This window comes from Triturus cristatus, chromosome 10, assembly GCF_964204655.1.
Source record: "Triturus cristatus chromosome 10, aTriCri1.1, whole genome shotgun sequence".
In the NCBI taxonomy this organism is placed as follows: domain Eukaryota; kingdom Metazoa; phylum Chordata; class Amphibia; order Caudata; family Salamandridae; genus Triturus; species Triturus cristatus.
Window position 1 is genome coordinate 393,752,443 of NC_140593.1, and position 16,561 is coordinate 393,769,003.

A 16,561-nucleotide genomic window follows, 5' to 3' on the forward strand; every position below is an offset into this window, starting at 1 on the left:
CTTAGAGGCTGATTCTTTATGTCCCATCTCTTCCTCTGCCCCTGGATCCCTGAATCACCGCCAGACAATTTGTGGTTGTAAAAGGGAATTAATGTTATTCACTATTTGTTATTAGAAAGAGGTAGCTCAACAGTGGAACAGTGCCTATGGAAATTTACGATTGGCCAAACCTATTCTAACCTGAAATCCTTGCTGTACACATTTAAAAAAGAGAATATATATATATATATATATATATATATATATATCTCCTGGGGGGCCTCTATCCGGGGACCAGCATCAAGGAATTGAGGATGACGTCTATCTGCCGGGGCTCATTTGGGGGCTCTGTTCAGCAGGACATTGCATGCTTATTCAAGCCGGAACTACATTGCCCAAAATGCTTTGCTTATTGCACACGTGACAAGCGATCATGTGGCGTGCCGCATTGTGCTTTTAAGTGGGGAGTGACCAGAGGTGCATTTTGCCTTGAAACGCGTCGGCGTACGTGGTGGGAACTGTGAAAGCAGTAGGCAGACGTTATCCTTTCCGTGTAATAAAGGTGTTGTAATTGGAGCACTTTGGTGTTTGTCGAGTGCTTTTCAAAATGAATGGTCCCAAGCCGGAGCATGCTATATATATATATATTCACTGAAAAAACCATAGGTTTCACACATGTTATAGTTAGCTGGACATTTTACTGATAAAAAACCAATGAAATTCCCCCGTTATAGTTACTGTAGGCAACTATAACTCACGCGACCGTAATCCTCTGCTGATGCTAATACTGTATTTAGACACTTATTTGCCCATGTCTTCTTCCATTAAATTTTAGCTATACATATATTACAAATATTTTTTTTTCATAAAGACACATATGTCATCAGCAGAGGATTACGGTCGCGTGAGTTATAGTTGCCTACAGTAACTATAACGGGGGAATTTCATTGGTTTTTTATCAGTAAAATGTCCAGCTAACTATAACATGTGTGAAACCTATGGTTTTTTCAGTGAATTAGCAAGGTTTTTTAAATGCTATTTCCTAACTATAACGTGTGTGAAACCTATGGTTTTTTCAGTGAATTTGTACGGTTTTTTAAATGCTAAGTTACTTTACGCCATTTGTGGCGTGCGCGCCCACTTAACGCAGTTCGTTCCGTGCACGGTTTTTATCAACTTTAATAAGCCCTGTATATTTGGTGGCCTTCGGCCACCAAAAGCACAGGGGGTGAGGTCAATGTGGATAGTGTTTTTTTTATTTCGATTTTATAATTTCATGTTGCCAAAATTACGTTTTTTTTCTCTATTAATAAGCCCTGCACATTTGGTGGCCTGCGGCCACCAAAAGCACAGGGGGTGGGGTAAGTGTGGATAGTGTTTTTTTTATTTTTATTTTTTTACCGTAAGCGTACGGTAAGCGTACGGTAAGCGTACGGTAAGCATACCCCGCGAAATTGCCGAAAAAAAATAAAACCGTTTTTGCTCTTGGGGGATGTTTGGGGACTCCCTCAACATGACTATGTGGGAGGGAGTTGTCAAAACAGCCCCGTAACATGTTTTTGGCCATCATGTTTGATAAACAACACTCAGTGCGAGAGACAAAATGGCGGACGCCGCTTCCTGGTTTCGGCCGATTCGAATGTTTACTAAGATCTAAGAGCCAATCAGAATCGCGCTCGCGCACGCCACCGTACGCTTACGGTAAGCGTACGGTAAGCGTACGGTAAGCGTACCGTAAGCGGGCTCAGATATATATATTGATTTAAAGGCTATTTTCTCAGAATCTACTGAACAGATTTACACCAAACCTACAAAAGGCACTTCCTTGACCTAGGAACTACCTCTCTGCCAAATTTCTAGTAATTCTGTTCAGCCGTTCGGGCTGTAGCTCGTTCTAAAGGTCCTATGGAAAAATGCATGGGAATAACGCGTTTTGGGACCCCCCTTTTATCTCAGCCCCCGCTTGACGAATCCCCCCGAGACTTTCAGGGTAGGAGCGGAGCGTAGCGCCCCACCTATTTTGAGAAATTTGCGAGGATTCGTCGACCGGCGCCAAAGTTATTCAAAATAGAATGTTGAGGTTTTCCTATGGAAAAGGGGTCCTAACTATAACTACCTACTGGCGACCGCCAGTAGGTAATGTGTATGTATATATATGTATGTGTGTGTGTGTATATATATATAGTAAGAGTAAGACTAAAGGCACTACAGTTACCAGCAGGCCATGCAATTGGCCACACCCAACCGGGCGGTGACTTCTACAATTTTCAGGTGTCTTCAAATTGCCGTGACAAGTATCTGCCATTTGCCTGCAGCCCATGATGAAGTACGGACAGTACGAAACGCGTCGGCAGCATTACATTGTGCGGAGCTTTTTCCAGCTGCTTCCTTTTGGTTTCCTGCAATAAATAGAAAGCTTAACAAAATCGACTTGTTGGTGGTTCCCTTACAACAGGCAAACTTGTGTTGGATGTTATTGCGGCCCCGCCTGAGTCGCGAAGGGAGCTCCGCCATGCCTCGGTGTGGTCTAGTTACAGCGCCAACCGGCGTTGCAGCGAGAAGGACAAGTCAGCTGATTGCGGGATTGTAAGAGGCAATTTGAACGGCAGGACAAGTTATCGCAACCCACTGGGGTTTCATTTGCATCAAGAGACAGCACTTGCATGGCAACTCACTAGAGTAAGACTAAAGGCACTACAGTTACCAGCAGGCCATGCAATTGGCCACGCCCAACCGGGCGGTGACTTCTACAATTTTCAGGTGTCTACAAATTGCCGTGACAAGTATCTGCCATTTGCCTGCAGCCCATGATGAAGTACGGACAGTACGAAACGCGTCGGCAGCATTACATTGTGCGGAGCTTTTTCCAGCTGCTTCCTTTTAGTTTCTTGCAATAAATAGAAAGCTTAACAAAATCGACTTGTTGGTGGTTCCCTTACAACAGGCAAACTTGTGTTGGATGTTATTGCGGCCCCGCCTGAGTCGCGAAGGGAGCTCCGCCATGCCTCGGTGTGGTCTAGTTACAGCGCCAACCGGCGTTGCAGCGAGAAGGACAAGTCAGCTGATTGCGGGATTGTAAGAGGCAATTTGAACGGCAGGACAAGTTATCACAACCCACTGGGGTTTCATTTGCATCAAGAGACAGCACTTGCATGGCAACTCACTAGAGTAAGACTAAAGGCACTACAGTTACCAGCAGGCCATGCAATTGGCCACGCCCAACCGGGCGGTGACTTCTACAATTTTCAGGTGTCTACAAATTGCCGTGACAACAAGTATCTGCCATTTGCCTGCAGCCCATGATGAAGTACGGACAGTACGAAACGCGTCGGCAGCATTACATTGTGCGGAGCTTTTTCCAGCTGCTTCCTTTTGGTTTCCTGCAATAAATAGAAAGCTTAACAAAATCGACTTGTTGGTGGTTCCCTTACAACAGGCAAACTTGTGTTGGATATATATATATATATATATATATATATATATATATATATATATATATATATATATATATATATATATATATATATATATATATATATATATAAATATAATATGAGTTCCATACTATCAGAGCCATAGCATATCGCAGATGTTTACATTGTGCAAAATGTGATATCACAGGTGAAGTGGTTGCAGCTTCTTACTGCTTCACAATTTCAAATGCATAGCATGATAGCGCAACACTGTGCCTACTTTGTGTATTACATGCTAGTCGGACGTATTGGCTTTGTCCAATGCTTGTTTTTTTCCAGTCATTGCTAACATAGGAAAAGTAAGCAACACATGATTTTTTATAGAGGATGCCATCTGTCAAGCCCTCCACTTTCAGATGAGTTCATCATAGCGATGACGGGAAATCATAGCGATGACGGCTGTGCCTTCTGCAAGATGTCTACAGTGAGAGCAGTGGAAGAGAGTCATGCATGTTAACACTTTCAATGAATGAAGGGAAAAGTCCTTTAAGACCTGCATGCTGCCTGGAACTTTGAAGCCCAGAAAATCACTTGTATTGCTGACGCATGCCTCTCAGAAATGTAACTCACCTCTTTTCCTCATGTGCCCTTCTAAACCAGGCTCCACTTGCTTGGTACACCTTAGCCATGTTTGACCTTGGCACCGATAACTGATAAGAAAAGTGAGGTACCTACTCTCTAATTCTCCTGTGCATAGGATCGTTCTCACACAGAGGGTCAAACAAGAGAGTGTTTGGTATGTGGTGAGCCATCGATAATAGGTATTCAGTGGGTCAGAGAGTTTATTCCCTAATTCCCTTTGAAGGTTTGTGGCCTGCCACACTTGTGCACTCAACCTTGATACCATTAAAGCTTTGAAAGTCCTAGGTCGTCAGCAATGGGTCTTCCTCTGAACACTTCATAGCTCATAATCCTCGGTGATTTTCGTTTCCATTAATCCTCAAAATCTTCTCAATGTTCGTTCTAGGGTTTATATACAGTCATTAGTGGCATATGGGAGCTAGTGCCTGTATTATTGTTTATCCCATATTAGTGGTGGTACCTTTAGTGATCTTTGCATAAGAGACATAATTCTGGCCTACGAATAACATAAACATCCCATCTACATTTATTTAGCCCCCAGAAACTATTTAAATCCTAGCAGGAAGAGTTTTGCCAGACCTGTCAGAGCACAGCGTGGCAGCCACCGACATTGCCTGCTGCCAGACTACCTCAATAGTACTCTAGATGTAATGATATTTTTCCTAGATATATACGTTGTTCTACCAGGAGGGCACGGCAAGACAAGTCTACTCCAAGGAAGAACATGTTGCTTCCAGATTTGGTCCTATGACCTGATGACATGACTTACAACAAGTTGCATGGCCTAACTTTGGATGTGGTTGGTCTTTGGAAAGACCCTACTGCAATTTACAAATTGTGAGCCTTTTCTTTGGTGAAAGTGATTCTTCCTGTAAATGATACTGCCATGAAATCTTTTCATAATATCTGCTATAGAACTGTTTCAGTACATGCTTCAAACATGGAAGCTGTATTGAAGTGCAGTACTCATTGAGGGGACAGTCTGTAAATTTTGCTTCACTCAAACAGAATTCCAGGAAATTTGGTATCTTGTGCAGAAGATCTTACTTACCTTTTTGATGGAACATATGCAGGTAAGGCTGGCTAAATACCTTGTATGAATGTAATTATAATCTTTTGCCACTACTCCAAGAGGAAAAGGATGGGAATTAGAGTGGATTTTATTTTTATACAGGCCATACTGTGGACCATCACATGTTCATCTGTAGACATGTTGCTACAGAACCTGTGTAAAACAGGTCTTCCTGATCTGTGATAGTTATGAATGATCTTCATGCTTCTGACTATTGAGAATATGCATGCTTCAGAATCTCTGTAACAGGTATGTAACATTATTGCATTGCTCAAAAAGAGTCTTTATTTTAGTAGTGTATAAAATATACAACTCCAATCTAATTCCACTACACTGTAAGTGTCCAACTAGTGGATCTATATTACACGATTCATCAGCACAATGTTCAATTCTGAACTCAAAACCAAGCAGGAGTAGGGTTAGGAGCCTGGTGTAATGGGAAAATCTATGTTTGAACAGGGCTTCTGGGCTAGTTTCTCACTGACATTCTGAGTGATCTATAGCAAATGTCAGCACGTTAGCCCTTGTGCTCACTGAGATCCTAAAGTAACCTTAAAGTTGCTTCATCTTACTGTGCATGACTTGAATTAAATCAAGCCGCTTAGCATTTAGAAAGTTGGTCTGCACTGATGGTATGAAGCACAATATAAAATATTAGTGTTCCTTACCACCCAAAAATGAGTTGATGGCTTTATCAGTGCTAACAAAGAAATGTGTAATTTATGCCCCATGCCTCGCAGCTGCAATATGTACGTTTTATGTTTCAGGAAGGTAAATTGGAACCAGCCTTTGATGCAACAAATGTTGGAACGGAAAAATGAGGTCCTCTGTGTCTTGAAAGAGAAGATTATAACAACCCAAGCATGTGTGATCTCTGAACACACACAGATGGAAGGGAAACAGGGAGGCAACATAGAAATCAAGACAAAAATTGTGAAGGTAAAAAAAATCCCTTTGTCTGATTGTGCTAATATCACTCCCAAGAAACTTTTAATTTTTTTCCATAGACTCCTAAATAACACCTACATTTAACCCACATCTAACAAAAACATTAGGAATAGAATCGGAAATAGGTTGGCTATTACAAAGTGCAAGTCTCAGTTTAGTTAGTGATTGAGTGACTTTGAACGTTTCTGTTGTTCATGTCAGGAGTGAATTGCGTGGATAAGGGCCTGTACTTATATTTCCTTTTCTTTGGGGTGGATGATTTCCCACAACTAAAGTTCAAATGTAAGCAAAGAGTGCAGCTGTCAATACAAGAAAAAAGACATATGACAGTGTGTGCTGGCGGTCCAGTTATATTAGGAATAAAGGTTGGCTTTACTGCGGAATACTTGATCCACACAGTGTAGAAAGTACTATAATTTTGCTCTGTATGTCACACAGGCATGGTGTTTGTGCATATGGCAAGGCTGCTGGTAGGTTGTTAGCTCACAGCAGACATCTGTCTATAATCTGTGGCCCACAAGTTCATATCCTTGGAGGGCTGACTGATCCTGTCTTCCTCAGAGGACAATAAATGAATCCCATGGAGTTGAGTATAACAACAGCTTTTAGCGAAGTGCCAGGAGACAGTTCATTTTGTGCTGTATGCTACAGGTATTTCCTTTAGTGATGACATTTAATGCTACAAATTTATAGTGCAAACCATCTGATGACTGTTGCTTGAATAATGAAAGTACTTGGCATTTTGATTTATTATGATACCAATGTTACGGACTCCTAGCACCGAAGTGAAGAGCTAATCATGACTAAGAGGTCAGCAGGAATATCAGTGGCTTTTCATTTACTCACCAAATAGTTTTTGTATTCCTTTACTACAGGTCAGTGTGTGCAGACAGTGAAGGCCAAAGCTTTCCACAGTTTAGCAGCCTGTACTGAAAAGGCCTCTCCTCTATGTTTGGACTTCTTAAACAACGTACTTGTCAGAAGTTTGAATGAACATCTGAACTGATGCAGTGGCTAGTGTTTTGTAAATTTGTTTATCAGGAACGTAGAATCTTTCTCATGATGTATTCTACCAGAAATACATAAGGCCTTGAATTTCACTCTGTACGGACAAAAGACTCGCAAATCAGTCTAGCTGGTTCATTCTAAACACTTTCTCCTTTGTCGTGGTCACCCTTCTTTTCAAATTATTTGGCATGGTTTGACGGACTCTTAATCCTAAGGGACCCCAACCAAAGCCCACACCTTTTGTGTGGTCTTAGATGGGAAGACCCTCTATTGGTCTTCCCACCTTGTAGAACAAGGAGTGGAACACATTTGTCCTACCTTTTTACAGGTCCACGCTTGTAGCGTTTGTATTCCTTAACATCTTGATCAGGCTACCCAGAGATTGAAGGAGGCTTCATGGGCTAGCTTTTGGTGAGAGGCTGAGTACCTTATGTTGTGATTAATTCTGAATTCCTGCATTCTGTTTATATTGCTTGGTTCTAAAGATCCAGCCAAATTAGAGGTGAAGTTCTACGGCAAGACAAACAGGCAGGTAGCGTTCAAGATCTGACAGGTACTCCAATGTAGCACAAATTAGTAAAATCAATTAAGCGAATTGGGAAACAATGAATAAGTGCGAAAGTCTGTCTTACGTAATGTAAAGGATGATATTTCCTGGCATGCGCAGTTGTCATATGGTCTTCCGTAAATGTTAGAATCTCATGCAAATTTCACTTTTATGTGTACCAATGTATGCTAAACACTAACACTGAAAAGAACATATAAATTAATGACCCCACAGCTGGAGTACTGAACGGCTGCAGAAATTCTGGCCATTTAACATGAACCCAGGGTTACCAGACCAAGGAGCAGACTTGTTGACCTCTTGTTAAGCCTGGAATTAAGGCAAGTCTGATGTACATTAGCCTTCTGCTTGTAAATATTCTGAAGTAGACATACTTAATTATTTTGTACTCTGCACACGATCCATGAGAATCTGCAGTAGACCAAGGTGGAACCTGTTGGCATTATTGACCTGCTTAGACTATTATTTCCAAAGATTTTGGCGGGAAATATCAGAAGCTGAAATATTCTTTCAAGCAATTTGAAGTGGTAGAATGTGATATTCACAACCCCTGAGACTTGACATGTCTTTGCTAATGATGAGCCCGAACTGCACTGCAGCAGTGTTTAACAATTATGACAGGGTTTGATTATATCTGACCAAATGGTCTGAGTACAGCCATAAGTGTAGTTGTCTTAAAAGCACAATCTTGATTTTAGACAGGTTAATGTTTATATGTTTTGTGCTCATTTGAAATAGTTTCTTGCAGTCTCTAAACCTTGAAATACAATGTTCTGCATAATTATAGTACATTTGTTGTAAACTCTAAATGATGGAGGCGAAAGGAGTAAGCTATAAAGTGAAAGTTAACCCCGGACAAAATTGATGTTTGTAGGACTACAGAAAGTATTCCTAATTTCGAAGCGGAACATCCGCAGACAGACTGCTTCTTTTTTTCTTCCAATAGGGGAGGTGTGTATCAAGTACTGTACTAGATCACAAACACTTGATATCTGAGCAAGGAGAACCTTGATGTGACCGGTGTCAAAGTGCATTGATACCTAAAGTAAAGATGCTAATGCCATTACATCAAGATGCATCTTAATAGCTTCTAACATGGTTACCAGCACAGATCCCTTTCCTCTGGATAATCAGAGTATCCAAGTATATGCAGGATAGTAGATCATTTGAATTTCTTACATGTCGCACATTTCAATAACTTACATGTGAAATGTAGGTTTGCAAGATTGTGGGAATTGTTAGTCTTCATTGGGTTTAATTATGCTTTAGAAATAATGTAGAGCATGTTTGCTTGTAACAATGAAAAGCCAAAGCTTTTTGAAGTAGCAATGGAGGGCATGCATCTAGATTAGTGGTCTCGATCGGGTAGCTCTGGAGCTACTGGTAGCTCGCCAGTACCCAGAAGTAGCTCTCTGACGTGCAGCTGAGCACAGTAGGTAATTCAGAGGGTCTAGCAATATTGTAGAAGGCAGCACTACACATCTCCATATCCTTTGAGTGGCCTCCAACCAAACCAATAGCAGAGCCACAAGCTAACACACTAAACAGACACTGTGACAGTTTATGGTACCTGCAGCATGACCACCTGTCTCCACGCTCAATTTATCAAAGCCACAATGAGATTGCTCACTTTGCAAACCCTATCTGTCTGTCATACAGTAATTCTTAAACGGGGCCAGAGATGAAGTGCCAGCAATAACCAGAGTGAAGTTGCTAGAGTGCGGGTGCACCAAGACAGTGGAAGTGGGTGAAAACTGTGCGTTAGAAGCCCTGAAGCCAGCGAGAGCAAAGGCTGGAATTAGAGTACAGGCTGGTAGTGGCCTTGCGTGTTTCAGATGGTGGAGATGGTGTGTGCATGTCTTTATGAATATTTGTTTAAATGTTTGTATTTGAATGTGTACGCATATGTGCACTATATGTATATGTAGTGTATGTGGCTGGTGTGATGTCCCTCTTTGAAAGACATTCCCTCTCCCTGGAAACTGTTCCAGGTGTCAGGAAACACCAATTGTATCTGGTGCCCCCAATATAATGGGTTAATTTCTGGCACAATTATGGCTATTCTTGACAAAATATTAGCACAGTTATAATAATGGTATATGTTGGACATCCCTGGGCTAATCATGGGATGATGGCAGCAAACTGGTCCATATTGTGAATATGCTTGGCCTACGTGTGTCCATCTATCCCATGATTGTGCACTTCCTTGGAATAATAATGTCTATGACTGACATGATGTGGGGGTTCTTCGCACTATTGTAGGAGGCCATGGCACAGCTGTTGTTATGACATGATGATAGAGATCCTTGACATAAGGTAGGCAACTTTAGTATTATGGTGTGCTTCCCTGGCATGTGATGGTAATACCTGGCTAGGTGTGGTGGGTAGAATCTGTCAATGTGATGCATTTGTGCTAAGGAAATCAGAAGCTGACTTTTGATTACTATGAATGAAAACTGATTTTTAGGCAAAAATGCAGTATTTGTTTTAAAAGAGATTTTCTTTGCGTGTGTTGACCAACAGTGGAAATATTATATTTGATAGAAAACATGTATTTTGAGAAACTGATATGATGATTTTTGAAAAACAAATTTTTTAAAATCCAAAATGAAATAGAACAAACCATCTTTAGTGTATATAGTGACATAGTTATCCTATTTGAGGTGAGCATTGAACAGTGGATGAAGCCCAGGTTTACCAGGGGCTACACTAAGTTGTTTATGGAGGTGAAAGAAGAGATGGATGATTGTGCTGCATTGTTTTGTTTATTGTTCCTTGAAGAGATACGTTTTCAGCTTCTTCCTGAATTTTAGAAAGGCTAGATGAAGTCTGATGTCATACCCTTAGAGTATAGATGGAAATGGTCTGTTTTCAGTTTTTTTCTTACTTTCAGGTTTGCACTTCCAATCTGGCAATGTTCAGGCTCCTGGCATGACGTTGTGCACATGAAACAGTTATTTTCTTGCTCAGGTATTTCAGGTTAAAGGCTGGGCCTTCAAGGTAGGATAGACCCTGAGCCTGAATGTGTTCAGAGAAACTTGTCAGTGGATTCTTGCTAATGTATCTGGCCCTACTCCAGTTCTCTGCAGCCTTCAACTGAAACCTGATTCCCACCCTGAAAACTTGTGGGGGCCTCACTAACAGTACTTGAGTGGTTCACCTCCTACCTCACCAACAACTAACGGACTGTACAGATAGCAAATGCAGAATCCCACAAACTCCTGTCTCCTTTAGAGTACCCCAGGCTCCATCTTTGCTCCCATTATCTTCAATCTCAACTTTGAATCACTTGAGGCCACGCTCTTTAACAACATTGAAATTGATCAATAAGCAGAGTCTCAAGCCTTCCTTAGAGTCTCCTCAACTAACAACATTGTGCAACTTTAAAGTACCTCCCCGAATCGCAGCACAACAAATACAGAGATCCTCCTGTCTGCTAACAGCCCCAAACAACCTCCATTCGAAGCCTGGTTGTCCAACACAAAACTGGGTAGCTTCTATCCCCAGTTGAGACACAATGCAAATTCTCCTGGATTTACAGTTAGCACAGACTTCACTGTCAAAGGAATCATCACCAGGAAAACCAAAGTGTTAGAAATGGGATTTTTGGTAGGCTAGGGCATGTGCCAAAGCCGGGCAGAAACCACCACTCTAGTCAGGATAAGGAGTTACACTCCTAAAATAACCCCTGCTCACCCCCTTGGTAGCTTGGCACGAGCAGTCAGGCTTATCTTAGACGCAGTGTGTAAAGCATTTGCAAATAACCAACATTAATACAGTGTAAGCACTACAAAAGTACACCACACCAGTTTAGAAAAATATCCAATATTTTCATATACTTAAGACAAGACAAAAAGCGATTAAAAATCCACAATACAGTACTTAAAAATCTTCAGTTATCAAAATATGCTTGAAATACAGTTTCTTGATGTCGATAGCTCCATGTGGGGCTATCACGGCGTCGTGAGCAAACAAATCCACACAGTTCTGGCTGACCGCAGCGTCGTGGGCCAGCTACGGTGTTGGGAAGACCCCCGAACAGTACGTTTTAGAAATGCCGGGTGGCGGCGACCTCTCGTTGAGCTTCCGAAAGCACGGTGTCCGCAGGCGTCGGTTCTGGAGGTCGGTGCAGGAGTCCTCGGGGCCCTCGAAGGCACACGCTTTGCAGGTCAAACTCCTTACTATTGAAGTCAGGAGCGCTGGCGTCGGCAGGTGTCGGGTGCTGCGGTGCGAAGTGCAGCGTGCGGTGCCCTCAGGTCACGGTGCGAGCAGCGGCTCGGTGATGGCGTCAGATGGCGCCGTCGGTGAGACCGGGGTCGCGGTGTGAAGTGAATGCGGTGCTCGTCGCGGTGCTGCGAGATCGTAGTGCAAGCAGCGGCTTCGTCATTGCTGAAGCGCTGTCGTCAGCTGACGAACTGGAGTCGATGGCACCGGCATCGGTAGGCCAAGGCTGTGGTGCGAGATGGGGGCGGTGCATCGTCTAACTTTACGAGCGGTGCCCTCGAACCACAGTGCAAGCAGCGGCGTCGATTTCGGCGTGGAGTGGCGTCGGCAAGGAGGCCAAGGCGTCGTCATGAAGCAAGGCGGTGCGGAATGCAGTACCCACAGGTCGCGATGCGAGCAGCGGCTCAATGGCAGCTCGATGGCGGCGTCAACAGGCGTCGTCGGTGAGACCAGGGTCGCGTTGCGGCGGTGCATTCAGGACACGGAATCGGCAGCGGCGTTGTGGACGGCGACGGGTTGCTTTTTCTTCTGTTGCAGCACAAAACACACAGTCCCCAGTGCTGAGGGCAGAAGAGCTTGAAGTCTTTGTTGTGCCTGAGACTTCATGAACAGGGGGCAAGCTCTACCTCAATCCCTTGGAGAAACTCACAAAAGTCGATTGCAGAAAGTTCAGTCCAGTCCTTTCACTGCCCAAAACGGAAGCAGCCACTGCAGGCCAACACATCAAAGCACACAGCAATGTGGTAGTTCCTCCTCACAGCTTCTCCAGCTCTTCTTCTTGGCAGTCTTCTTGGTCCAAAAGAGTTCTAAAGTTCAGGGGTCTGGGCAGCAATATTTATATCCCAAAATCCGTTTTTGGTCTTGTCTTAAGTATATAAAAATATTGGATATTTTTCTAAACTGGTGTAGTGTCCTTTTGTAGTGCTTACACTGTATTACTGTTTGTTATGTGCAAATACTTTACACACTGCCTCTAAGATAAGCCTGACTGCTCGTGCCAAGCTACCAAGGGGGTGAGCAGAGGTTATTTTAGGAGTGTAACTCCCTTATCCTGACTAGAGTGGTGGTTTCTGCCCGACTTTGGCACATGCCCTAGCCGACAAAAAATCCCATTTCTAACATTGGTTGTCAGCGGTGAGGATAGGACTTGCATTTGCACTTGACTTGCAGTGATTGGTGTGCACTACTACCATATCACAGACCATTACGTGCCACATACTTGTTCTTTTTCTTTTTGGCCTATTTTTGATCTTGCCAGTTTGAACTTGCTACTTCATCATGCCTGAATCAATAGCATCATCTGTTGCATCCCTGGAAGTTGCCTTTGAGGAGGATAGGTTGGAATCCTACAGTGTTAACGAAATGAAAGCGATTTGCAAATTCCCAAAAGTCCAAGTAAGAGGCCTCATTAGGAAGGAGGAGCTATAAAAGGCGCTGAGGGCCTGGGTAGCAGCCAGACATGCCAGCGAGCTGTCTGGTGATCTCAGTGGAGAGGTGGAGGAACCTACTCCTAGGGTGATGTGCTTTTGGGAGGGGGGAACCAACCAGGCCAGGCAGCAGTGGCCTGTACTCAGAAGAGCTGGTGGACAGACGGGGAGGAAGGACGTTTGAGTTAAAGAAACTCAGGATAGAAAGTGAAAGGGAAAAAAAAAGGATAGCCATGGAGGAAAGGAAAATGATCTTAGATCATTAGCGAAGTCTTGAGGAGCTGGAGCCAAAGAAAAGAGCCAGCTCAGATGGTGGCAGCAACTCGTCAAGACAGGCAGATAGAATCGTACACATCCCTAAGAATGTAGGCAAGGAATTCAAGAAGGGGGATGACGTACAAAGGTGGTTTCATGGTTACGAGGCAGCGATACACATGAATGGGGCCCCTGAGGAGAATTGGGGAGCAGGATTGTGGCCTCTGTTTCCAAAAGAAGCAAGGGATACTTAGTGGCTTTGGGTAAGCAGTATCACCTCACCTATGCTGACATGAAGGAGGCCCTTCTTACTAGATATGGTCTCACTCCTGAAAAATACAGGGATCAGTTCAGGTCCAGTAAGAAGTCTGATGCCAACACTTGGTTGGAATGTGTAGATATGTTTTGCAGGTCACTGGATGGCTGGGTGAAGGGCAGTAATGTGACAGATTTTCGGGGGCTCTACAATTTGATTGCATGGTAGCACTTGTCTAGTCTATGTTTTGCAGATCTGTGCCAGCACCTAGTCGATAGTAAGCTGGCTGACCCCAGGAAGCTTGCTATGGAGACGGACTGCTGGGTGAGTACCCGGGTCCACAAAAAAGCGTTTGGGGAGACTCAGCCAAAGGTGGACAGGGTCCCCAGCAGAAAAGTGGGGGAACAAGGGTAAAATGCAGGAGTTCTCTAAAGGGCCCCAAACTAACACCCAGGGTAAAGGTTCCCATCCCCCCGGAGATAAGAAGCAAGGGGTCTCTTCAGGGAAGCCTGCTGAGACCGGCCCCCGCAAGTGTTTTTCATGTGACCAGGTGGGCCACATGAAGGGGGACCCCAAGTGCCCAGAGCCATCCACCGGTGGGCAGTCCAAGGTGTTGGCTAGTGTAGTGCTTGGGGAGGAAGAGTACCCACAGGAGGGTGGGGATCCCGCAGAAATGACCCTCTTCTCACTAGGGGACAGTGAGATGGTCCCAGGAAACCAGGTACCCCCTAACACAAATAAATATAGCACCTGGGTGACCATCAATGGGAAAAGGGTAGAGGCTGTCGGGGATACTGGAGCCAGTGTGACCTCAGTCCGGTGTCACCTGGTCTCTGAGAAGCAGGCAGTCCCCGGGGCATTCCACCAAGTAATTGCTGTAGTAATTCAGAGCACCAGTGTCTGGTGGCGAGTGGGGGGGGGGCTCAGGTCCCTTGAGGGTGGTTGTGAGCCCTTCCATGCCTGTAGATTGTCTGCTAGGTAACAACCTGGAGCAGTCCTTATGGAAGGATGTTGAGCTTAGGTCTCACTTGGAGATGCTTGGGTTGCCAGAGTGGGCATGCCTGTCCACTCGGTCAATGGCGGCCAGAGAGGGTGATCAAGAGGACTTGGAGCCTGAAACAGTGGCCAAGTCCCTGCCAAGAGAAAGGGCAAGGGGCGTGGGAAACCGGCCCCTAACGTTCTCACGGACCAGGAGGAGGCGGACCTCGAGGGGGACGCCCCGGTGCCTACAGGGGAGCAAGTATCTGAACTGGGGGACATCTCTCAGCTGACTCATTGGCAGCAAGAAGGGGGTCCCACCAGGGAGGAATTCTGCAAGGAGCAGAATGAGTGCCCTTCTCTGGAGGGTCTGCGGCGGCAGGCTGCAGCCCAGGCAGCTGGTGATCAGTACGTGTCACATTGGATCTACTGGGAGAATGATCTTCTGTACAGTGAGCCTAAGGTCGCTGAGCCTGAGTCAGCCCGTGTGCTGGTGGTACCCCAGTGCTTCAGGACCTTCCTACTGTGTCTGGCTCATGACGTGCCTTTGGCAGGACATTTGGGGCATGACAAGACCTTTGACAGGCTTGTCACCCACTTCTTCTAGCCCCAAATGCGAAGGCAGTCAGATGGACATTGCAGTTCTTGCTCAACTTGCCAGACAAGTGGTAAGTGAGAGGAAGGTCAGAGCTCTTCTCCAACCTTTTCCAGTGGTTGGTACGCCCTTTGAAAGAGTAGGGATGGACATTGTGGAGCTGCTGGATCCCAAGACAGCCATGGGCAACAGGTACATCCTGGTCTTGGTAGAACATGCCACCCGGTACCCGAAGGCCATCCCTCTCAGGACGGCGCCAGTGGTGTGCTGGGCGTTAATGGGGATCTTTTCCCGAGTGGGGTTCCCCAGAGAGGTGGTTTCTGACCGGGGGACCAATTTCATATCGAAGTATATGACATCCCTGTGGACGGAGTGTGGTGTAACCTGCAAGTTCACCACCCCTTACCACCCACAAGGTAATGGTCTGGTGGAGAGATTCAATCAGACCTTGAAGGGCATGATCAAGGGTCTAACAGAACCCATGAGGCATAAGTGGGACGTCCTCTTGCCTTGCCTTCTCTTTGCGTACAGGAAGGTACCACAGAAGTCTTTTGTGTTCATTCCCTTTAAGCGTCTGTATAGTCACCCTGTGAGAGGACATCTGAGTTTGGTGAAGGAAGACTGGGAGGCAGCTCCCAGGAAAACTCCCCAGGACGTTTTTAGTTACATGCTGGCCTTCAGAAACCAAACTGCCTGCTTCAGGAAACTCGCTCAGGTGAACCTGGAAGCAAGCCAGAATGAAATTAAGAAGTGGTATGACCAGAATGCCACTCTAGTCAGATGCCAACCTTGACAAAAATTGTGGGTCATGGCCCCAGTGGAACCTTGTGCCTTGCAGGACAAGTGGACAGGGCCGTTTGAGGTGGTGGAGCGCAAAAGTGATGTCACCTACCTGGTGGATTTGCGGGCTCCCAGGAACCCTTTGAGGGTCCTCCACGTGAACCGCCTCAAACCCCAATTCGAGAGGTCCGAAGTGAGCATGCTCTTGGCGACAGATGACGGGATGGAAGAGGAGAGTGAACCTCTCCCTGACCTCCTGTCTACCAAGGAGTGCGATGGGTCAGTGAAAGGTGTGATCCTCTCCCCTACACTGAGTCCAAAACAGCAAAGCGATTGTCACCAGTTGTTGGGACAGTTTGCCCCACTGTTCTCTCTGACCCCAGGTGTTACTCACTGGTGTACCCATGAGGTGAACACCG

General features: G+C 45.0%; 1 protein-coding gene across 1 annotated transcript in view; it reads left to right on the forward strand.

Moving 5' to 3' along the window:
* The window catches only part of GSDME (gasdermin E), a 351,208-nt gene that overhangs the window by 149,170 nt on the left and 185,477 nt on the right, over positions 1–16,561 (forward strand). The window contains exon 4 of the mRNA XM_085631657.1: positions 5,874–6,045. Coding sequence (XP_085487783.1) covers positions 5,874–6,045 — 172 coding nt within the window. The remainder of the gene's footprint in view (positions 1–5,873; positions 6,046–16,561) is intronic.